This window comes from Trichomycterus rosablanca, chromosome 13 (assembly GCF_030014385.1).
Source record: "Trichomycterus rosablanca isolate fTriRos1 chromosome 13, fTriRos1.hap1, whole genome shotgun sequence".
NCBI classification, from domain to species: domain Eukaryota; kingdom Metazoa; phylum Chordata; class Actinopteri; order Siluriformes; family Trichomycteridae; genus Trichomycterus; species Trichomycterus rosablanca.
Window position 1 is genome coordinate 38,040,248 of NC_086000.1, and position 24,651 is coordinate 38,064,898.

The window sequence follows — 24,651 nt, forward strand, 5'->3', positions numbered from 1 at the left end:
AAAGGAGGTGTCTTTTTTGTGACAGTGTACCTGTCAGTCCTAGTAAAGGAGGTGTCTTTTTTGGGACAGTGTGCCTGTCGGTCCCAGTGAAGGGAGGTGTCTCTTGTGTACCCGTCAGTCCTAGTAAAGGAGGTGTCTTTTTTGTGACGGTGTACCTGTCAGAGGTGTCCCCTGTGTACCCGTCAGTCTCAGTGGAGGAAACGTATTTGCGTATTTACCACGAGTGCACTGATGTTCTGTTTGAACAAAAGGGTAAATTGGAGGTGGACATCCTGTAGACCTTTAGTCACATCTGAAATTTGGAAATGCGTTTATGAGGTGGTGAGATAAACTCACCGAATTTCCATTTTCCGTCCACAGCCTACACCAACACTCAGTTCTACTCATAGCATTAGTAGCGCCTAACGGGCTTCCTGACCACCGATACGGATCAGAATCCGTTTTATTATCTCATTACCACGTCCTAAACACCTCTCGGACCCGACGGATCGTTTCTCGTCCGGGTCCGGCGGTCGTTTCTCTGGCTTGGTCAGTCTGTCACGCCGTCAGAGTTCCTGTGCATTTCCGACAGAGCTTTGAAGAGTTCCCACTTTCTCAGAAGAGCTAAACCGAAACCATCTACGTCATGCCCAGTTCCTGTTTTGCCCCCGTCTGTAAATGTGTGTGTGTGTGTGTGTGTGTTTTTTTTTTTTTTTATCTGTACATCTTCTGGGTTTTGTGTCCTCAGGAGGAAGTATCGCGTCTGAGCCGGTGGAGGACATCGATCCCAGCACCTTCTCTTCGGATATGGTGAGTAACCGAAAATTTACAAAATGATGAATTTGAGTTGGACCCCTGAGCTGAGCGACTTTCACACTTCTGCTAACATAAACAAAGGAAATCAGGAGCGAGGGCTTTTATTTTCCGCTAGAGCTGGGCGGTATGACGGTACCTTCAGTATACCGGCTTTGATTCCTCGTACTGTATGGATTTTTCACATACCTCCATACCGTAACGCAGTTAATACAACAGCTGTAGCTTCAGTAGGCAGCAAATCATATAATATGGAGCGCCGTGCAGATTAAGTACAGCTCACTTGTTAGCCAGGTAGCGTTAGTATAACAGTGTTAACAGATAAGAGAGGTTTCCTGTATATGGTGGGGGGAAAAAATAAACAAAAATGAGGCGTGCCGGCGGTTTAGAAGCATAAAATACCACGATACAAAATTTTTTGGTCACACCGCCCAGCCCTACTGTCCACATCTGTCTCTCTTGGGCATGTACAGCTGGCTCGGCATGTTCCACCAGCTTCTAATTCATCCTGTTATGTAGTGTGTCCAGGATTACATCTAAACATTCCCCTCGGCACAGTGACCTTTGGGTTACCCTTGGTACAGGACCACTGTTCCATGTTTATTCTGATGGGTGAGATCGAACCAGCCCTATTTACGCCTTACACAGTCACGATTAGTTATGACTAGAGCTCTACTACATTGAATGATAGAGCGCCCAGGTGGAGCAGCGGGACATTCCGCTATCACACCAGCGCCGAGATTCTTTCTGAACTCCTTGGATCAAAACTCGGTGTCGCCAAGGGTCGTCTGGGCGCCATCTAGCGGACGTAATCGGCGGTGCCTGCGGCAGACACGTTTCTGCTAGGGCGGGATGACCGGACTATGTACGTGGGGTCTTCGAACGCCGTGTAAGGGGCGCATGGTGAAAAAGGGCTCCGCTAAGGGCTGTGCGCTGGTCGGAGGATGTGTGAGCAGCGATATACCCTCCTCACCTGCTCGACTATGATAAATTGGGAGAAAATGCGTAAATAAAATAGAAAAAAAAAATTAATTCATTAATTAAATGATAGAATAAATAGCAGCTACGATGCACAGCTATCTACCTTAATGTAAACCTAGAACATCCAGCGACGGTGCGAGGCTTCATGTTCTGTCTCAAATACCAAAATTCTCCCTCTATGTCCACAGAATTGGCCGCTAGTTTTCCAATCTCGTTTTGATTAAGCGATCGCTAACTGAATTGCCGTAGGATCGATAGGACGCCTCATAGTCCGGATCAACCAGTAAATGTGAGAAACCCGAACGCTGCACGAATAAAAAACGTGAATTAGGTCGGGTCCAAACCCAGAACCCGGAGAGTCGTACCTGATGTGCCATCGCCCTAGAGAACCTGTGTGGCACAGAACACTGAACTCAAATCCTCCACCATAAACTGTGTGTAGATACTAACTATAGCGGTAATACCACTCCACTCGCCCCGCTGTGGCCGTTGTCCTGTTTTGTTTGGTTTTAAATGCGCCGCTTGTATTTTCTCTCTCCGGTGGCGAATTTGTGTTGATTGCATTTGACCTGATTATGCCAGATTAAGCACAAAATCTGTCTATAGAAAAGTTGCTGTCTATATAGGACCACAAAGGACATTTTCACTCAAAAATTCCTGTCAACAACGGGATCAAATGCACAAACCTGACCGTTCTTGGTGTTTAGTGCTGCCACGAACGACGATTTTTCTATCGTTTCATCTATAGACAATTTTATCCATTAGTCGATTAATCTAAACGATAAATTTTCCTCCAAAAAATACAATTCAGAATCTGATTTAATCTTCTTTTATTTGAGCACTAAACTGTAGGTGATAATAATGTAACCCAGAACTAAATGTAAACAGGGTTTATGTTCATATGATCACATTCTCCAGCGCTCCATATTAAACAGAGTGCAGCTCGTGTTCATGCTGTTCTGTACACACAGCAACGTGCTTCACCTTATAGCAGAGATAAAATAGTTAGATGTAGCCGCGTCTCATTAAGTCCAGCGTACAGTAACGACAGAACGATCCCAGATCCTAACCTCCACATTCACTCAACACTTACTGCACATGAGAAGCTTTTTGTGCTTCGAGCTCCACAGCATCCGTAAAAATCGCAGCTTTGGATGATTTCGGTCGTGGAGAACTTTGATCTTTTATTTGAAAGCTCTACAATCGTCCTCTGACGGCTGCAGACGGTGTTTTTTAAGACGGCGCTTAATGCCGCCGACCGGTGACCGGAGCAGATACGACTGAGGTCCTGCACACGGCGAGTAGTGCTGAGGGAATCATATGAACGCTTATATGTGTGGAAATGAAAAAGGAGCATTTATAAACGTAGTTTTAAAAACGATGCATCGACTAGGTCGACCAATCGCGGCAGCCCTACTCAATACATAAACACACACGTCAAACACTGTCAGCAGACGACCGCACAGAAAGGTCTCTTACACTCACGTCATGACTGTGGGATTGCGAGGACCCCTCATATTTTATATCGAGCCTCAGATTTGTTAAAAACGTTCAATCGCTAAACACAAAGCTGAAATTTTGACTTTTACTGCAAACTGCACATTACACGGGAAACCGCTCGTCTCACTGCCATGAATACGGCAGGGCTTTAACTGTTGTGTATGCGGCTGTGGCAACATCCACCACGTTCATCTCACACACTCGGGTCTACGTCACTCGTTCACAGTGTGTCTCACTACCACGGCCGTATCCTTCGCTAACACCGCGTTGCCTCTGTCTTTCCCTAAAGAACCGACCGCTGCGTTAAGAATTAAATAACTAATAAGTCAGTCAACCATGGAGGAAAACGAAACCGGTAGGGAAGATCTAATTAAAGAAGATTGCACATGGGTCGGTTGTGTGGAAATGGTTTGGTTTCTGCAGTGATGATGCATAACAGCGTAAAGTCTTGTGGAAATTATGCGGTACAAACGTTGCTAAAAGTAGCAGCATGATTAATTTATTTCATCATCTTAACCATCCAGTGCAGCCGTCCCTTCATATTTACTTATATTGCACACAGGTGGAGGAAACACTTTAAAGCATCACCTGCCAGCCACTGTTACCCCTTTTCCACCAAAAAAACCATGGTTCTGGTTCTTGAACCGGTTCTGTTCAGGTTTCTCTGAACCTTGGTGTTCTGTAGAGAACCGAGCCACGTTTCCACCAGTTTTTGAGAACTAAGCAGCGTCATCATCGGTGGGCGTTACTTAACGAAAGTTAAGAGCAGTAACATGATGGTGGAGCGTGTAGATCATGTACGAGCGTTTGTGCTGCTCTTACAGATGTTGGTTTTGATGTATAAAGCATGGATCAGCTGTCGGTGATGAGAAGACGTCACGTGTTTGTCTCAGTTGTTGACGTGAGAAGCGTTTTGTGCTTCACTCTCACCGCGACTCTCGGCGTAAATAACCGAATTACTCAGCGCTCGACTCGAGAGATAAAACATCATTAAAGTTCCACGATACGAACAAACATCTGTGTGGAATAACCATCAAATCTACTCTAAAATACCACGTGTATCTGTGTTTAACTGGATTCACTTCACGTGTGTTTTCGTTCGGTGTCCGTTCTGTCCGGGTCACTTTTACCACGTTATATCACACAGTTCATCTTTTTAACGGCGCTTTGAAAATATCAGCGGCAAACTGACTCAAAATGTGATCAGGTGAAGTTTAAAAGATAAAAATGCAGCATCTAGCTGTATGACATGACACGCCCACAGGTGACGTCACGGTTCGGGTTGAAAAACCCAGTATTCTGTGGTGCCAGATCGGCCCGCTAGTTCTCTGTCTGGAACCTCTTTTTTCCAGTGGAAACACACGGAACGGGCTCCGTGCCGCGTCGGTGGAAAAGGGGTAAGAGAGTTTGGTAGGTCTGGACGTTACACTACTTCTAAACCTGCGGTTCAGAAATAGAGGGGCAAGACCCCTCAGTGGGACGCCAAACAACAGTAGGAGTCATGAGATAAATAATTTGTTAATATGTAAGTATATTGCTTTGAAAGCTATTATTGTTCAATTAAGTGGCTTTTTTTACTTCTTTTTTACTTTCTACTGGTGCTGACCCCCGCCCCGATTGAGGAGAGCGAACTGACACATGTTCCCTCCGATTTGTGAGCAGTACCGACTGCATCTTTTCATCTGCACCAGCCGAGTGCATGGAGAGCCACACCCTGATCGGCATTATTCCTCGACTCTCTGCAGACGCCATCAATCGGCCAGCAGAGGTCGTAATTGCATCAGTTGTTCATGTGGCCGCCCAGCTCGGCCGGATGGCAGCGCTGAGATTAGATACGATGTATGTTTTTTTTACCACTGCGCCACCTGAGCGGCAAGTGTGTTTTTTAAAAAGATCTCCTTTTTAGGGCGTCCAATTGCCCGATTGCGTCACGCTTCCTCTCCACCAACGCCGACCCCCGCTCTGATTGAGGAGAACGCCCCCTCCGACACGTGGGCAGCAGCCGTATGCATCTTATCACCTACGCTTTGACGAGTGCAGTGCAGCTCAGCGTTGTGTACGGAGAGACACACCCTGACGGCACTCTCTTCTCATCTCTGTGCAGGCGCCATCAATCAGCCAGCAGAGGTCGCAATTGCGCCAGTCATGAGAGAGAGACCCCATCCGGCTTAGTCCCGCCCATATCTGAACAACGGGCCAATCGTCGTTCATGTGGCCGCTCATCCTTAGCCGGCAGGCAGAGCTGAGATTCGATACGATGTATTCGAGATCCCAGCTCTGGTGTGCTAGGGTATTTTACCACTGTGCCACCTGAGCGGCAAGTGTGTTTTTTATTTATTTATTTTTTTAAGAAATGAATCGAATGCTCCGTCTAAGCAAACCCAAGATAAACGAGCTGTTAGCTAGCTATAACTAGCACCCTACTTAATTCAGTTATTATATTACTCTCATAAATTAAATGATAGAATAAGTAGAAGCTACGATACACAGCACAGCGACCTTAATAGCTGAATGTAAACCTAGAACATCCAGCAGTGGTGCGAGGCTTCATGTTCTGTCTCAAATAACAAAATACTCATCCCCTTGGACATTTTGACTACTTGATTGCTAACTGAATTGCCGTAGGATTGCTAGTGTAAGAGACCGTTCTGTGGTGTCGTGTGCTAGGGAGCTCTCTACATATATTTTTATTTTATAATGACTGATTAATTCCGTCTACTGATGCGAAGCGGAGTGAAATACAGCCGATTAGAAGTGCGCAGTTATCACGGGGAGCGACACACACACACACACACACACACACACACACACACACAGATAAAGAGAGCGCTAGTAGTATTATGACAAATAATTGGAAAAAAAAACTCGTTTAATGATGTTAAATCTGATTGGTTCATGGCGTGTATGTTTTAAAGCAGAAACAAACACATCTCTGCACAAGAGAGGATTTTTATGAAACTTAATGCAATGCAACCAGTCTGTCTCTTTCCTGTAGTTTCCTTTTAAAATCAATCTTTTTTCTCATTGAAGTGTTGTTTGAATTATGTCTACATTTAAGGCAAGGTAGCAAAATGTTCATGATCGTTCATCATCGATATTAATATCGGGGCTGTCTTATACTAAGCTAACAGTTAGCATTTTGCCATTCAAACCAATGGGATGGGATAGCACAGTGCGCCAGCATGTCAACTCACAAGCTGGATTTTGCAAATAAAATCATTTATTTACGTTTGAAAATAATTCCGTTTCTCCGCACCGTCAGCCATGTTTTAAGCCGAGGACGCTTCCGATGCTCACTCGTTCTTGAAATGTTAAGATACGGAACTACAGCTTATTAAGGCGTCTAAGGTTTCAAACAGCCTCCTTCTCGGGTAGTTTTTGTGTTATCACCTCAGTGATCACCTCCACAACCAATCAGCGAGCTCCAACCGCCTACCCCTCCCACCCCTCCCTTACTGTGGATGCGCGCATGTCCTAAAGTCTCCGTTTTTAAGGTAAACCCGAAGCAGAAATTTGGCGCTTCACATTTTTTTTAAAACCGTCATACCGCCCAACCCTAGTGTGTTTACATATTGAGGCATTTTGTCCCTTTGTGGATTCCATAATCGATATAAAAGTGTGTTTCTCTACGCACGTGATCGTCCCTGTGCTGCACCTCAAAAGAACAAAGCAGTGAAGTTTTCTGCTCCCCAGAGTTTGTCTCTGTTCGGATTACACCAAGACACCTTTGATACAACAACATTTGATATAATGAACAGCCAATGAAAGCCAGTAAAGAGTTCAGAGGAGCCCGTCGTCTACACCCGGGTCCGTTTCTACACGGGCGTCCTTAAATACGACCCTAAATAAAACCTATGAGAATAAGTAGCGCCGACATTATCAGACAGAATTTATACGATACGGCTTTATGTGTCGAGCTAAGAATACAACCGCTTTGCTGTGACATTTAAAACCGAGAAGAGACGTCTGATTGTCTCCAAGTTAAATCTGAATGTCTGACCCACACAGACCGCATTTATTTATTTATTTGATGATCAAGCTGTATACAGTAAGCGCTGCATCGTAGCTTCTGTTTCCCGTTCTGTGGCGTGGGTGAAAGTTGAGGTCAGTCGCGACAGTACGCCGTCGAATCAGTGGGCTGAGGAAGGGGGGGCCCGAGACGACCGGCTTTTATCTTTTAAGATGAATTTGTTCCGTCGTCTTGCATCAGCTTAATTTATACCTTACAATGAGCCTGTTTGACATGCCATTCCAAAGGCACGGGCATTATTACGGTGACACCGCTGCCCACTTTGTAGGGCAATGACTTCCTTAAGTCCCATGGGCAGGCTTTCCACACCCAAGATTTTGAAGTGTGACTGCGGGAATTTATGCCATTTCAGTCATAAGAACACTTTAACGGTCCTTCAACCAAAATCCAAACTGACTCTTGGTGGAAAGGGAAACAGCCTTCCCCAAACTGCTGCCACATATTTGGAGGCATAGAATGAATTTTACATCATTGATGTTATACACCCAATAGGAAGGGGGGGGGGGGTGTTCGAAATATCTGAACTGAATGATCAGGAGGGTGTCCCAGTACTCTTATCCATATAGTGTATCTTCCTCCCAATTTAGTCATATCCAATCCCCCGATTGCAATTTTGCTTCCTCTCTACTGCTGCAGACCAATAGACCATTAACCCTCGTCTCTGTGCAGCACCACAGGTCACCCAGCAGAGGGCGTAACTGTAGCGGTTATGAGGAATCCCCTCCACCATTTAACCCTGCGAACGGGCCGATTGTTGTCCGTGTTGGCGCCCAGCCTGCCGGTAGCGGAGCTGAGATTTGAACTCACGAGTTTAAGATGTCAGCTCTGGTGTGTTAGCGGATTTCAGCGCGGTGCCACCTGAACACCCCCCTGAACGTCACACAAGCTCATGTGTCCACATACCGAACGCCAAAAGTATGTAACAGAGGGAATGATAATGAACTTCTCTTCTGTTCTGTGACGTTCCACATGACTAACTGATCCTCAATAACGGACAAGTTGAAGAAATAAACAAACGGGTCCTTTCCTTAAATATATTCATTCATATTTATTTTTTGCCAGGGTTTGCTATGCCAATCCACTGGGAACCACTGTGTTGAGGGCAGGAACACCCTGGATCGGCCAATCAATCGCAGGGTTTCGGACGATGGCACCACTAAGATAAATCATTTCACTATAATTACAGATCGTTAGTTAGCAATTGTTAGAGATAATAACACCAATAGGGCTGCCGCGATTGGTCGACCTAGTCGGTGATTGACGTCAATATTTTAAGTCGATGCATGGTTTTTAAGACTATGTTTATAAATGCTCCTTTTTCATTTCCACACATATAAGCGTTCATATGATTCCCTCAGCACTACTCGCCGTGTGCAGGACCTCAGTCGTATCTGGTTGGCGGCATTGAGCGCCGTCTTAAAAAACACCGTCTGCAGCCGTCAGAGGACGATTGTAGAGCTTTCAGATAAAAGATCAAAGTTCTCCACGACCCAAATCATCCAAAGTTTGGTGATACTTAAAACTGGTACAGAACTAAAAGCTGGTTTGTTCACTGTGTAAAGCTTTGATGGTACCACAGCGGCACCGGCGCCGTGCTGCACGTCTATATTACCGTATTCCTTAGGGCTGCGATTTTTACGGTTGCTGCGTCGGGCTCGGAGCACAAAAAGCTTCTCATGTGAATGCGCCGGTAACAGCGTAACACTCAGCACCGTGTTTACATGGTTTAGAATGTGCAGTAAGTGTTGAGTGAATGTGGAGGTTAGGATCGGGGATCGTTCTGTCGTTACCGTACGCTGGACTTGAGACGCGGCTACATCTAACTATTTTATCTCTGCTGTAAGGTGAAGCACGTTGCTGTGTGTACAGAACAGCATGAACACGAGCTGCACTCGGTTTAATATGGAGCGCTGGAGAATGTGATCATATGAACATAAACCCTGTTTACATTTAGTTCTGGGTTAGATTATTATCATGTACAGTTTAGTGTTCAAATAAAAGAAGATTAAATCAGATTCTGAATTATATTTTTTGGAGGAAAATTAATCGTTTGGATTAATCGACTAATCGATAAAATAGTCGTTAGTGGCGGCCCTAATTTTGTCCCTTTGTTGATTCCATAATGAATATAAAAGTGTGTTTCTCTACACACGTGATCGTCCCTGTGCTGCACCTCAAAAGAACAAAGCAGTAAAGTTTTCTGCTCCCCAGAGTTTCTCTGTGTTCAGTTTATAGATTTTTTCATAAACTCAGCAACTCTAAAGACGCTCGGTTACACAAAATGTCCGAGATGTGGAGTTCAAGCAGCTAAAAACACGACTCTGGTAACTGAGCTTGGAAAACTAACAACCGATCCTGTGGGGGGTCAAGACATGAACGAGAATTTTTGTATTTGAGACAGAACCTTTACATTCAACTATTAAGGGAGCTGTACTGTGTGTTGTAGCTTCTATTTATTCTATCATTCAGTTCATGAGTGAAATTTAATAGCAGGACCCTATCAATAGAGGACCAGCGTGGTGTGTGTGTGTGTGTGTGTGTGTGTGTGTGCATGCTCATGCGAGAGACAGCGTGCTGCACAGTTCTTTTGTGCTGATGTAAACATGCCTATAGAATACGGCGGTACCTTGTAACTCCACGTCCCCTAAACTCGACGCCCTTCGGGGAGAAACGTGTACCCTTAAAATTGTTTGCTATTGAAAAACAGTTAAACATCAATAAAATAAGAGACGCGCTGCAACCAGGGCTGGATTCTGAGTATATCGTTTCGAATCCAGCTCTGCTTCACCGGTCCGAGGCTGAGCGGCTGTATGAGCAACGATTGGCCGGTTGCTCAGTTGGGGGGCGGGACAAAGAACCGGATGTGGGTCTCTCTCTGTCAGAATGCGATTACGACCTCTGCCGGCTGATTAGAGGCGCCTGCACAGGAGATGAGGGAGGGTGCCCTTAGGGTGTGTCTCTCCGCATGCAACGCTAGGCGGCGCCAAATTCATCAATGTGCGGGTCGATCTCCTCGGTCAGGGCGGGGTTCAGCATAGACAGAGAGGAAGCACGATGCAAAATTGAACAACTGGATGCGCTAAAGGGGGAGAAGAATTTAAATAAAAAAAATACAATAAAAGCTGCACTTTAGCTTTACTTCTTCATTGGTTTTTTTGGAATACCGTATTCCATTCAGGACCGGCGCATTCACATGAAGTGTGGCGGCAGTGCACAAAACTCGACGTGGAAAAAAGCAGAAAAGCGCAGAAGCGGTTTTGTCACTTCTCGTGTGAATGCGCCGGTGCTGAAGGGAATACGGTATTCCAAAGAAACCGATGAAGAAGTAAAACTAAAGTGCAGCTTTTATTGTATTTTTATTGATGTGTAACTGTTAGTAATTGTATTTCAGTGTGTTTATATTATATTTGTGTTATTTTCAGTGTTTAAGTGTCAGAAACAACCTCATTATTTTACATGAGACTAAAATATCTGCAGCTCCACGGGACCATGGACGCATTAACAGGTTCCCCAAACATCCTTATGGGAAAAAAATACCTCGAAACTCAACGTCTTTAAAACTCAACACCACTCCCAGAACCAAAGTACCGCTGTATATCGATATTTGCGATATATCGCCCAGCCCTAAGTTGGTATAAGTTGGTAAAACAGAAGGTCGTTTTTATACCCCTGGTACTTTAGTATAATCTCATCACACTTGTGTCCTAGTGAGGGTGCTTGTGATATCTCTTCGTACCTGGTCGTGCCTGCTACCCCGTGTTCATGCGTATTAGCTTTGTGCTTTGTGAGGGGTGCAGGAACGGAGGCGCTCCATCGGTCGATGTGTTTCGGCTTGTCCCGGCCTCATTAGCCCACACAGCCCGCGAGCGTCTGCCGGCCCGCAAGCCTCCGAATCTGTTCAAATATGTCTGTTCTCGGGGGGGCGGTGGGTTAAAAAAGAGGGATAAAAGAAATATCGTGTTGAGTGTCAGCTCGCTTTGTGTGTACACGCTCCATCTCTGATAAATGAAGGTGACGGATTGTGTGTGTGTGTGTGTGTGTGTGTGTGTGTGTGTGTGTGTGTTCTCTCCCTCAGTCTCGCTCTCTGAAGTCCAACTACCCGGTTCAAGTCACTGATCCACACGGTAATGGAGGCTTCTACACATTTACACTCACTAATCTCTCTCAAATCTCAGACAGGGTATTAAAATGACTTTCTGTAATATATAAAATATATAAACTATCGCCAAATGTATGTGGACGCCATTCGATTTCATTTTGTAATTTACTGTTATTCTGGGAAGGCTTACTGAAAGATTTTGGAGCTAATCTGTGGGATTTGGTCAGGTACAGACGTTGGACGAGAAGGCCTAGCACACCAGCGCCGAGATTCTGAACTCCTTGGCTGGGCGCCATCTAGCGGGCATAATCGGCAGTGCCTGCAGCAGATATGTTTCTGTTAGGGTGGGATGACCGGACTATGTGGGCGTTGTGTGAAAAGGGTTCCGCTTAGGGCTGGTTATGGGGTCCGGTTGTTACTGTAGACCCTAATGGCTGCGGTGGGTGGAGGAGTCTGGTGCTAAAGGAGCTGGTTAGAACCTCTACAGGCTCATGTAAGAACGAGGTCTGGTTCCTTCAGACCAAACTCATCAAACCATAGGGACCTTTCCCAAACCGATCCTCATACTTTTTGCCACATAGCATAACTATGAAGCTGCGCTGGCGTGGATGTTCATGGTATTTATCAAAAATGCCTTTTTTTATTAGTTAATCATTGAGCGATCGAGTTCACAACTCAAAATTCGCCAGGTTTGAACTTGCATCAGCCAAACAGTAAAGAGGATGAATCGGAACGCCAGTTAAGAGTCAGGCCTTATCGTCCGACGTCAGTGCCCGACCTCACAAAGGCCCGTGTTTAGGGTTTGTCAGCTTGTGGAATGATGGTCCGTCTACCTTTGGTCATCATTTTTCGTGATTGGTTATTCGTTTTTCAGGTTAAGATCAAAATTAAATAACAAGCAGAACATGTAAAACGGATCATATTTTAATTTTTTCGAAATCAACATTTTTTATCAGTTTAACTGGAAATAAACGTGCCGACGTGTATATTATTTGCTTCATATATATACAGTGTATCACAAAAGTGAGTACACCCCTCACATTTCTGCAAATGTTTCATTATATCTTTTCATGGGACAACACTATAGACATGAAACTTGGATATAACTTAGAGTAGTCAGTGTACAGCTTGTATAGCAGTGTAGATTTACTGTCTTCTGAAAATAACTCAACACACAGCCATTAATGTCTAAATAGCTGCAACATAAGTGAGTACACCCCACAGTGAACATGTCCAAATTGTGCCCAAATGTGTCGTTGTCCCTCCCTGGTGTCATGTGTCAAGGTCCCAGGTGTAAATGGGGAGCAGGGCTGTTAAATTTGGTGTTTTGGGTACAATTCTCTCATACTGGCCACTGGATATTCAACATGGCACCTCATGGCAAAGAACTCTCTGAGGATGTGAGAAATAGAATTGTTGCTCTCCACAAAGATGGCCTGGGCTATAAGAAGATTGCTAACACCCTGAAACTGAGCTACAGCATGGTGGCCAAGGTCATACAGCGGTTTTCCAGGACAGGTTCCACTCGGAACAGGCTTCGCCAGGGTCGACCAAAGAAGTTGAGTCCACGTGTTCGGCGTCATATCCAGAGGTTGGCTTTAAAAAATAGACACATGAGTGCTGCCAGCATTGCTGCAGAGGTTGAAGACGTGGGAGGTCAGCCTGTCAGTGCTCAGACCATACGCCGCACACTGCATCAACTCGGTCTGCATGGTCGTCATCCCAGAAGGAAGCTGACGCACAAGAAAGCCCACAAACAGTTTGCTGAAGACAAGCAGTCCAAGAACATGGATTACTGGAATGCCCTGTGGTCTGACGAGACCAAGATAAACTTGTTTGGCTCAGATGGTGTCCAGCATGTGTGGCGGCGCCCTGGTGAGAAGTACCAAGACAACTGTATCTTGCCTACAGTCAAGCATGGTGGTGGTAGCATCATGGTCTTGGGCTGCATGAGTGTTGCTGGCACTGGGGAGCTGCAGTTCATTGAGGGAAACATGAATTCCAACATGTACTGTGACATTCTGAAACAGAGCATGATCCCCTCCCTTCGAAAACTGGGCCTCATGGCAGTTTTCCAACAGGATAACGACCCCAAACACAACCTCCAAGATGACAACTGCCTTGCTGAGGAAGCTGAAGGTAAAGGTGATGGACTAAACCCAATTGAGCACCTGTGGCGCATCCTCGAGTGGAAGGTGGAGGAGTTCAAGGTGTCTAACATCCACCAGCTCCGTGATGTCATCATGGAGGAGTGGAAGAGGATTCCAGTAGCAACCTGTGCAGCTCTGGTGAATTCCATGCCCAGGAGGGTTAAGGCAGTGCTGGATAATAATGGTGGTCACACAAAATATTGACACTTTGGGCACAATTTGGACATGTTCACTGTGGGGTGTACTCACTTATGTTGCAGCTATTTAGACATTAATGGCTGTGTGTTGAGTTATTTTCAGAAGACAGTAAATCTACACTGCTATACAAGTTGTACACTGACTACTCTAAGTTATATCCAAGTTTTAGTTCTATAGTGGTGTCCCATTAAAAGATATAATAAAATATCTGCAGAAATGTGAGGGGTGTACTCACTTTTGTGATACACTGTATATATATACAGTGTAAATCAAGCACAAGTGTTGAGAAGACGGAGCAGAAGTTAATAATAACGTGACGCCGCGTCCCCCGTTCTGACTTTTGTGTCTGACGTAGTTTTTTTCTGCCCTTGTAATTCACAGAGGAACTATTTATCCTAAATAAAAGGGCTATTCTAAGAAAAAGAATGTTGTTTTCTAACATCTTTACATTAATATTTTTATTACCGTATAGAACTCAATTCTGTAATACAGGCAGAACTAATCGTACCCGTCACTGTGTAACTATCACAACATTTGATGCATTTTAATCAGCGTTCTGCTTCATGCACTTTTAAACACTCCCTCAGTTTATCACAGACGAACCTCACATTAAAGGAACAGCTTTAACTACAAATTAACTAAATAACTTTGTGAAATAGATGTGATTGTTGTTGCTCCTCATTACTGCTGAGTTCGTTCGTGCAATTTTATTCATGTTTGGGTGTTTATTGGCCGAGAACAAGAAATATTATAATACAAGATAAATATATAAATGACATCTTGGACGTCCAGTATAAACTAACATGACCACGACGGTGAACAACGTCCAGTACGGAAATCACTTCCCCGTATTGTTTATTTGTTTGCAGATAGAGCAAATATAAGCACGTCAAATATACAAACACAAACGTCAGAACAACATTAGATGCACCGTTACATTATTATTACTGTTTCAACACTTGTGCTTGATTTACACTGAGTATATGTTAAATAAATACGTATATGTCAGTGTGTGCACGCGCTTGTGCGTTTATTTCCGGTTGGACTGATAGAAAATGTTGATTTCTGAAAATTAAAATATGCCCCGTTTTTCAATTTCTCTTGTTTGTTATTTGATTTTTAATCTTAAAACGAATAACGCCCCGATTCCCGTTTTTCAATATTGTTTTTTGAAACGAAAAAGGAAAGTGAAAAACGAATGACCAAAGGTACACGGACCAACGGTCGATCCGCCAGAGGTAATTCCTTATAACTGCTGCAATTACGCCCTCTGCTGGCTGATCGATGGTGCCGCACATAGACGGTGGATTTCTCTAACGTGTGACTCTCTGTGCACGATACGGATCTCCGTATGAACCCTGGTGCAGGTGAAAAGAAGCGGTCTGTACTGCACACGTGTCTGAGGTGGCGTGCGTTAGTCACGACCCTCCTCGGTCAGCAGTAGAGGTGAAATACCGTTGGGGGATTGGATAGAAAAATTGACGTGCGACATATTTAACATATTAAATTCTTCTAAAGCAGTTCAATCCAGGTTTGAATTGGCGTGATTCAGACAATAAGAGGAATAAAAGATGACACGGTCACGCTTTACAGCATCTATCTGACTAGTTTGACAACTTAGTGAGTTGATTCATTCAGTCATAGTTACGTCTCAGCTCCGCTTGAGTGAGCGAGTGATTCAGGGAGGCTTTTCCTGATGATTAAGGATCCGTCGGAGCTGCTGTGGTTCCTCCCTGTATTGTTCTGAGCTTCAGTAGCTCAGCTCTCCCTAATCCCTGCACTCGTCACCTATTAAAGCACAGAGGTGCCTCCCTAATTACACCTACCGTAGAGGGGTCCGTGTTCGGGGGTTTGTTTTGTTTTGTTGTTATTAGGGTCTTTTAAAACTCACTGAGACGTGGTTTGTGATTTTAGGCTAATGGAGCAAATATGTTAACTGTTTCACACAGAAAACGTAACCCTGCAGCTCAGCTCAGTGCCTCCCGGATACCTCACACCGTCCACGGACCGAATACAGCAGGTAAGATGTTCAGGACACCTCGATCAGAATAGAACACGTCCATGTTTACACCTCGATCGGAATAGAACACGCCCATGTTTACACCTCGATCAGAATAGAACACGTCCACGTTTACACCTCGATCAGAATAGAACACGTCCATGTTTACACCTCGATCAGAATAGAACACGTCCACGTTTACACCTCGATCAGAATAGAACACGTCCATGTTTACACCTCGATCAGAATAGAACACGTCCATGTTTACACCTCGATCAGAATAGAACACGCCCATGTTTACACCTCGATCAGAATAGAACACGTCCATGTTTACACCTCGATCAGAATAGAACACGTCCACGTTTACACCTCGATCAGAATAGAACACGTCCATGTTTACACCTCGATCAGAATAGAACACGTCCATGTTTACACCTCGATCAGAATAGAACACGCCCATGTTTACACCTCGATCAGAATAGAACACGCCCATGTTTACACCTCGATCAGAATAGAACACGCCCATGTTTACACCTCGATCAGAATAGAACACGTCCACGTTTACACCTCGATCAGAATAGAAACACGCCCATGTTTACACCTCGATCAGAATAGAACACGCCCATGTTTACACCTCGATCAGAATAGAACACGCCCATGTTTACACCTCGATCAGAATAGAACACATCCATGTTTACACCTCGATCAGAATAGAACACGCCCATGTTTACACCTCGATCAGAATAGAACACGCCCATGTTTACACCTCAATCAGAATAGAACACGTCCATGTTTACACCTCGATCAGAATAGAACACGCCCATGTTTACACCTCGATCAGAATAGAACACGCCCATGTTTACACCTCGATCAGAATAGAACACGCCCATGTTTACACCTCGATCAGAATAGAACACATCCATGTTTACACCTCGATCAGAATAGAACACGCCCATGTTTACACCTCGATCAGAATAGAACACGCCCATGTTTACACCTCGATCAGAATAGAACACGTCCATGTTTACACCTCGATCAGAATAGAACACGCCCATGTTTACACCTCGATCGGAATAGAACACGCCCATGTTTACACCTCGATCGGAATAGAACACGCCCATGTTTACACCTCGATCGGAATAGAACACGCCCACGTTTACACCTCGATCGGAATAGAACACGCCCATGTTTACACCTCGATCGGAATAGAACACGCCCATGTTTACACCTCGATCAGAATAGAACACGCCCATGTTTGCACCTCGATCAGAATAGAACACGCCCATGTTTACACCTCGATCAGAATAGAACACGCCCATGTTTACACCTCGATCAGAATAGAACACGCCCACGTTTACACCTCGATCAGAATAGAACACGTCCATGTTTGCACCTTGCACCACCACACTGAGGAGCATGGATGTAGAAGCTCGATGGTTGTAGGTGATGGAGCAGTGATTGTAGTGTCACTACAGGAAGTGTAAATATAGAACTTTATCTAACAGAGGAGTGGATGTAGAGATGAGTCAGTACAAACACACTGGGGATTTGCCTTATATGCAAAGTGTTTCTACTCTACTGCATCATCACCACCTCCAACCAGAGCCTGAGTCACGGCTATAAATATAAACATTATAGTGATATAAAGTGTTTCTAAACGTCTACACGTAGAACCACGTAACATCAGCACGAGCCTGCAGTAAAACCTCATCAGCGTGTGATTATGAGCCGAATAAGGTGCAGATCCAGGGTTACAGCTCCACATGTATCTGTGTTTATCTGGATTCTCCTCCCTGTTTCACTTTTAAACTTGTGTTACAGCTCCAGCTTCTGAGAAATGGTGAGAATCAGAATCAGCTTCTCCCAGAGTCTAAAACGCTTCTGGTTGAAAATAAAGCTTAACGTGGTTTAATGTAGTAAAAGAAGGAGACAGGAGCACTAAACTTCTCTTCATTATTACTGCTCATAAGTTCCTCCACTAATCACATTCCTCACTCGCTGTTTTACTACAATAAAGGCCTCCACATACTTCCGTAACTGCGGAGCTGGTATACAGCTGCAGGTGATGCTGTGACGTTTATAATGTTAAGTTCCATGACTACTGATAAACGATGGCTGCGTCCAAAATCTCATAGTTAAACAGTACGTACTGAATCAGAGGCGGTGCGCACTGCTCGGCCGGTGCAGAAGCTCTTTCAGTACACGAGTGTGCCGTGTGTCATACACAACAAATGCTGCTCGAGCAGTCGATTATCCGGGTACTTTTCACGTACTGTTTAATAAATACTACGTATTCGGACACACCCGCCCGCTCCTGCGTACTGTACTGTTCAGGTTCATACTTTCATAGTGGCGATTTCGGACGCAGCCGACGATCACAGTTGAGACGCTCCTCAAAGTTTGTCTTCATGGCACGCCTCTTTTTTTTTAACCGACCGACCGGCGGAGTGTCGTCGTCCGCGGAGTTCGCCCGGCTTCCGTGCGCACGACAGGGCGCGACGTCCGCGGGTTCTTCGCTCGCTCCGCAATCACGTCACACCGGCCGCCGGAGCCAGGCGAGCGTCGTCTCCGCACGAGGCACGCCGGGGCCTTAAGTCACGTTAAGTTTTTACCGCCTCATGTCAAACAGTTCGTCTCATTGGAAGAGCTTCGAAAAGGTCAGCAAACTGGGTCGATCAGGTGAACTTTGAGTGCGTCCAGGGAAGCACAGCGAGAAGCTGAGCGACACCGCCACACTGCATAGGAAACAACCGCACAGATCAGGGTTCCGTCCTCACAACAAACTCATCAGACCACGTGTTCATGGACGTACGGTCATGCCAGAGCAGGACCCCCAAGTTCAATTGATATGTCGGTATTAGGGATGTAACGATTCACCACAATACAGTCAATACCCGATTCAGAAATTCAACGATTCTAATCGATTTGACATGTAAAATGAATCGATATTCACTTTAAACAGCAGAGGGCGCTGGCGCTATACACCTCGCCTTGATGACGTCACTGCCGCTATACGCCTGGTTGCCAAATTGGGGTTTTTCAGCCAAATTGGACTTAATTCAAAATTGTTTTGCCTAGTTTGTACCTACCTCAGAAATAAAAGGGATAAAAGATAATCACAAATACGGTATTTTTTTTACTTTGTCATCATTTGTCCTCAATTTCAGTTTTAAGAAATCAGGAAAAAATGTTATCGTGAACCCAGTATCGTGAATCGCATCGTATCGGGGGTAGAGTGTATCGTTACATCTAGGGATGCATCAATACCATTTTTTCCCCAACCGAGTACGAGTACAAGTATTTTTGTACTTGCCGATACCTATTTAGAATACCGTTTTGTTTTTTTTTACACAAAAACACATGTGAGAAGTGACGAGAAGTTTAATGATACCACGTCCAAAAATGCACGTCAACAAGTAGCGAGCGATCAAAGTGTTCGTGCGCTGACGTGATGAAATCAAAGAGGAAAAATAAATGAATCTGAGTGGATCTGGCAACACGAGCAGCACGGATCGTTCTGTAGTGAGTTGGAGATTAATAAATATGTTTGCAGTGTCGGTGTTTTGTTGTTATGTTCTGTAGAGAACGATCAGGTCAGAAATACTGTAAAACGTGTGTGTGTGCTGATGTATTCTGATATAAACTATATTATCCCCCCGTCCCACCGGTTTACACTCCTCTCCTGCGTTTCCCCTCACACCGTATCCTGCGTTCTCATTGGCTGTTCGACGTGTCGCTCATTCCCAGTCGCACGTCTCAGATCAGATATCTGACCTGCTAGAAAACTCTATCCGGCCGCCGAGCGAAAATCAGGGCAAAAATCGTGTAGTGTGAACCGGGTATAACGCAGCGACGTGCACTAGGCACACGGTATCGGATGTTTAGTATCGGAGCCTCGTTTGCGAGGACGAGTACGAGTTAATGAGCGCGGTGTCGGGCAAATACCCGACACCAGTATCGGTACTCATGCATCTCTATTTACATCCCTAGTTGGTATGTTAGCAGTGGGTACGCCTGTATTTAAAAGGCGTGTCCACATACTTTTGAGCATGTTGTGTATCAGGCCTGTAAGGTAGAAACGGTCTCGCTCTGTACTGATCATCAATAAAGGCTCAGAAGTCGCACTGACGCTCAGTTCACATGAAGGTTGGGGACAGTTGTGGCCTAGTAATTAAGGTACTGGACTAGTAATCCAAAGGTTGCTGGTTCAAGCCCCACCACTGCCAGGTTGCTGCTGTTTGGCCCTTGTGTACACCGTCACAGTACCGTAAGTCGTTTTGAATAAAGGTGTCTGCTAAATGCCAAAAGTGTAAGTGTTTTACTGATTTACTGACGCAACTTCTGTAAAATTTCATCAGCTGAGTCTCGTACCAGCAGCGATTTCCTTCTGTTCAGGAAGTTTATTTTTAATCGTGCCCACACAGCCCACAGCCCAATACTCTCAGCTATTGCCAAATGTGTGTGTGTGTGTTGGGGGGTGGATCTGTGTGTCTGAATCATCCGGTGTATTTATACTATTTACCAGTAGTGAACCGACTCTTAAACCTCAGCCCTCTGCCCCCCTCTCTCCCTCCCTTATCAAAAACAACTCGGCCCAGTTTATCAGAAACGAAATCTAAGACGATATCGGAAACGCGGCGAGGGTCGCGAACAAAATCCTCCTCACAAAGCTCAGTGTTCTCACAATCATAAACTTAGCAATTACAAAACCTGCTTGTGTGAAGAAAGGATATGATTGGTCAGTTTCACTGTCATTTGGAATGAATCTTATTGAACCACTATTGATCGGCCCTCTGTAAATTTAGAGCTGCACCATCAATCGATGACATTCCTTCCAGCAACAGCAGAGGGCGACAAAGAGGGCCCTTAACCCCTCCCCAGGGGCGCAGTACAATGGCTGACCCTGCGCTCTGACCCCAGCTTTCAAATAAAGAATTTTGTTGTACGGCACGTGTGTTTATATATACATATATATATATATATATATGACAAATAAATGTGTTCTATTTTATTTATAAAACAGTACTCTAGAAACACCCTAGCAACTACCTGCAACACCATAGCAAACGCCTTGAACACTAGCAATCATTAGGAACACCATAAAAACCATAAAGCAACCACCTTAAATACCATAACAAACACCTGCTAACACTCTAATAACCACCTGGGATACCATAGCCTTACTTAAAATAACCTAGAAACCACCTTAATTGTCACAGCAAACATTTAGCAACACCCAAGCTATATTAGGGAATTGATTAAGCTATTTTTCTCCAGTAAATGCACATTTTAGTTGAATATTTGGGGTTTGTTTTTTAATCTCTTGCTTTTAGGATGTATAAACCACACCGCCTGCTAACAAGGTGACACACCCTAAAGTTTCAGCCCCACAAATAGAAAACATTAGGTGGAAACATGACTGTAGTTCTAATTTTAGTCTAAGTGCTAAATAAATGCTCTTCAGGAGGTTCTACCTCAGAGTAGATGATTGTTTCTAATGAAACCTCTCTTAGCTTTGCAAGTTTACACATCAAACAGGGCGAGCAGCCAGCGTAAAGCCTGATCCTGTATTATTACTGCCATTTATCTTTTATCTGCTCGAGCTTTACATCCTGTTCTTGTCCTCCAGCCCGTGGAGAACGATGCCAGCGAGTTCATCTGCCCGAGATCCATCACCTCAGGTAACCTACCGGCAGTTTTCACATTCACGACGATCGCAGTCGATCCCGAGCGACAGGATAAATGCTGTTTTCTTTCTTTCGTATCTCTGTAAACCTCAGACTTCACCAAAGACCTCCAGTGCCTGTCGTGCCCCTGCGAGAAGTGCCTGTGCTCCGCCCCGCCGCCCAAAATCAGCGACCTGCTGGACGACGAGGACCTCCTCTACACCCTGCGCCTGAAGCTGGACCCCGCCCACTACACCGTGAAGAACTGGAAGAACTTCGCCAGCCGCTGGGGGATGAGCTACGACGAGCTGATCATGCTGGAGCAGCGGACGCACGGCTCCACGTCGCACAGCCCCACCCAGGAGTTCCTGTTCCGCTACGGCCAGAAACCGGTGACGGAGCTGGCCAAACTCTGCCAGTTCTACCAGCGCATCGACGTCCTGCGGCTCCTCCAGAACTGGGTGGAGAACGACTGGCCCTCGCGCTGGAGGAAGCTGCATTAGCGAAGGCTCAGACACACGGACGGCTACCGCCAGGTGGTAGGAATGTAAATATATATATATATATATATAAGTAAATAATAATATTACACACGGGTGGATGTGCTGCTGGGATCCTGGATTTTTTGGATCTCAATATGAATTTTGCTTCTCAATATGGGTCACCATGGAAACGAATGATGAACTCGGCGCAGTCGGTACCAAACAAGCTAGCAGTCGTTGGCAAATTGGTGCCAATTAGGGCCTCGCAGTTCAAAATGATGACGTGACCGCGTGAGTTTTGCTGTCAATTTTGGTACATTGTGCTTTTGATGACGTATCTTATAGCATCTCTGCAGAATTATTGTCCGAATGATTGTTGGCGTTTACATGTTCTGTAATTCCTCAACCAGCCAGCAGAGGTCACTCTCTCCCACGTTCCGTCAGGCCCGGGATTCGAGAGCTTGAACTGTCAGCGGATCGCTCTCCGGACTCCTCCAGCATGGCAGTAGGAGGCGCTGTTGCGGTGGCTTTCTGTCAGGCCTGTGGCAGCACCGAGGCTCGACAAGCGGCGGAACCGTTTTTGTGCTTTTGGGCTTCATCTGATTGAATTTTGACCTTTTCAAAGCTCCTCCGATGAGACGGACTGTTTGATACGACGCAGTAAGCGCCCCAACACCGTGGTTTCTCTGGTGGTGGGTGGATGGACGAGTTCCTCCACACTGTGGAACCCTCAGGAACAAACCAACGTTGTGGTGTATGCTTTCTTACATCACTGATTTAATACCTGCTATTAACGGGCGTGGCCGGAACACCTGAACTTCGTTCATTAGGAACGATCCCGAGGGCAGCAAATATTGTGGGGTGATGCAGTGACCCAAATAAAGTGAACCAATCAAAATCTTTTCTGTTTCCTTTGTTTGTTTGTATCGTCAGTGCTTTTCTCACACGTTTAACATAATATTTACTTTCTTTATAATTATAATAAAGTTACATAATGGGTAAGACGGTCTTGGGTTTGATTCCCCGGCTGGTTTGCATGTTCTCCTGATAGAGGGAAAGATGAATGCAGCTCGGTACACCGAGATCCTTGAACCTGATTGAACATCTCTGGAGAGATCTGAAGATGCACCGTGCACCGACGCTCCCCATCCAACCTTGACGGAGCTTGAGAGGTTCTGCACAGAAGAATTGGAGGAACTGCCCAAAAATAGGTGTGGCATGTGTGTAGCATCAAACTCAGAAAGACTTGAGGCTGTAATTGCTGTCAAACGTGCCTCAACAAAGTGTATTGAGCCACGGCTGTGAATCCTTCTGTACGTGTTCTGTTATTGCGGTTTAATTTTAATACATTTGCAAAAAATGCAAACTTTTTTCACTTCATCATAGGGTATCGTGTGTGTGTGTGTGTGTGTGTGAAATTAAGGGCTGTAACATAACGAAATGTGGACAAAGTGAAGCTCTGAATACTTTCCGAATGCTCTGTAATTAGGGATGTCCCGATCCGATCTCAAAAATCGGAATCGGGGCCGATCAAGGCATTTTTTAACTGATCGGTATCGGCTTTACTAAGCCCGATTCTTCGTTTTGCGTCAGCGGTCAAGCAGGTGTCGTGAACGGAGAGTCCAACAGCAAAGTGTAACGTGAGCTCTTCACGAGGCTGCGTTCATTACTGTAGAATTTGACTGTTTATACGGGGTGTGAGTCCAGGATCACTCCGGTTTACTAAACAATCACTTTTAATCCCAGTATGAAAGGAGCATAACATACAGCGTTACCATGTTACAAGACTGAACGACATCTTAGTATCAAGCACTCTGATTGGCTTAGTTACAACACGCCTACAAGTACGGTGGCTCATAAACAAACCAGATATCATTTAACCAAACGATCTACCGATCTGATACGGCGCCTAAAAAATCAACACTCGGCCGAATACAGCGAGTTTATTATTATTATATGATGAGAAGAGGAACCGGTCGTCCACTGACACGGCAGAGATGCTGATTCACTTCATTCTGAGTGTTCTAGTGTTACTACTACAACGCTGCACTACGTTTGTTTACTTTTATTTTGTAAAAATAAAAGAACATTAAGCAATAGCTCGGACTCAGGCAATGTTTTTCCTACAGCACTGCAGAGCTATTCAGGTGTTAAACATGTACACTGGATTAATGTGAATAACTGTAATGTAGTTGAAGTGTGCACTGTGTGAACAGTATTATCCAGTTCTTATCTAGACAATATCTAGAAAATACAAGTATCGGTTTGAGACTCGGTATCGGATCGGGATCAAAATTAATGATCGGGATCGGGAACAAAAAAACGTGATCGGGACGTCCCTATACCTATACATTTAATCTATATGGTTTGTCTGGCTTTTAAAATAATCACTGACTGTATGTACCTGATAGGTGTTCCTAATAAAGTGCTCGGTGAGTGGGTACATTGCAAGGAATTGAGACTAAAGAGCCCTGCTCAGGGGCCCAACTGTGACAGCTTGGCGGTAGAGGCGATTGAACCAGTGCGTCCAATTTGTCCTCCGCTGCTGACAGACTCCAGCTTTGCATCTGAGGAGAGCACGCCGCTGCCCACGCCTTCTTTACACCTGTACAGACCCACCCACCCACATATAGTCCGGTCCCCACCCTGCAGATACGGTGGCCGATTAGTATCTGCTGCAGGCACTGCCGATTGTGCCCAGCCGACCGGTGGCAACACCGAGCCTCGAACCCGGGAGTTCAGCGACCTTCTGAT

General features: G+C 45.1%; 1 protein-coding gene across 8 annotated transcripts in view; it reads left to right on the forward strand.

Moving 5' to 3' along the window:
* The window catches only part of edaradd (EDAR-associated death domain), a 33,996-nt gene extending 11,201 nt beyond the window's left edge, over window positions 1–22,795 (forward strand). Inside the window, exons 2-8 of one of the 8 annotated variants that reach the window (XR_010014274.1) lie at window positions 728–789; window positions 11,379–11,427; window positions 15,700–15,770; window positions 21,379–21,425; window positions 21,525–21,962; window positions 22,110–22,210; window positions 22,308–22,795. Coding sequence is in view for 4 of the 8 variants with exons in the window: in XM_063007364.1 (XP_062863434.1) it covers window positions 728–789; window positions 11,379–11,427; window positions 15,700–15,770; window positions 21,379–21,425; window positions 21,525–21,918 (623 nt within the window). In the remaining 4 variants the exon portion in view is untranslated. The remainder of the gene's footprint in view (window positions 1–727; window positions 790–11,378; window positions 11,428–15,699; window positions 15,771–21,378; window positions 21,426–21,524; window positions 21,963–22,109; window positions 22,211–22,307) is intronic. The other 7 variants (XR_010014271.1, XR_010014272.1, XR_010014273.1 and 4 more) reach the window with 7 other exon arrangements.
* Window positions 22,796–24,651: the final 1,856 nt, after the last annotated feature.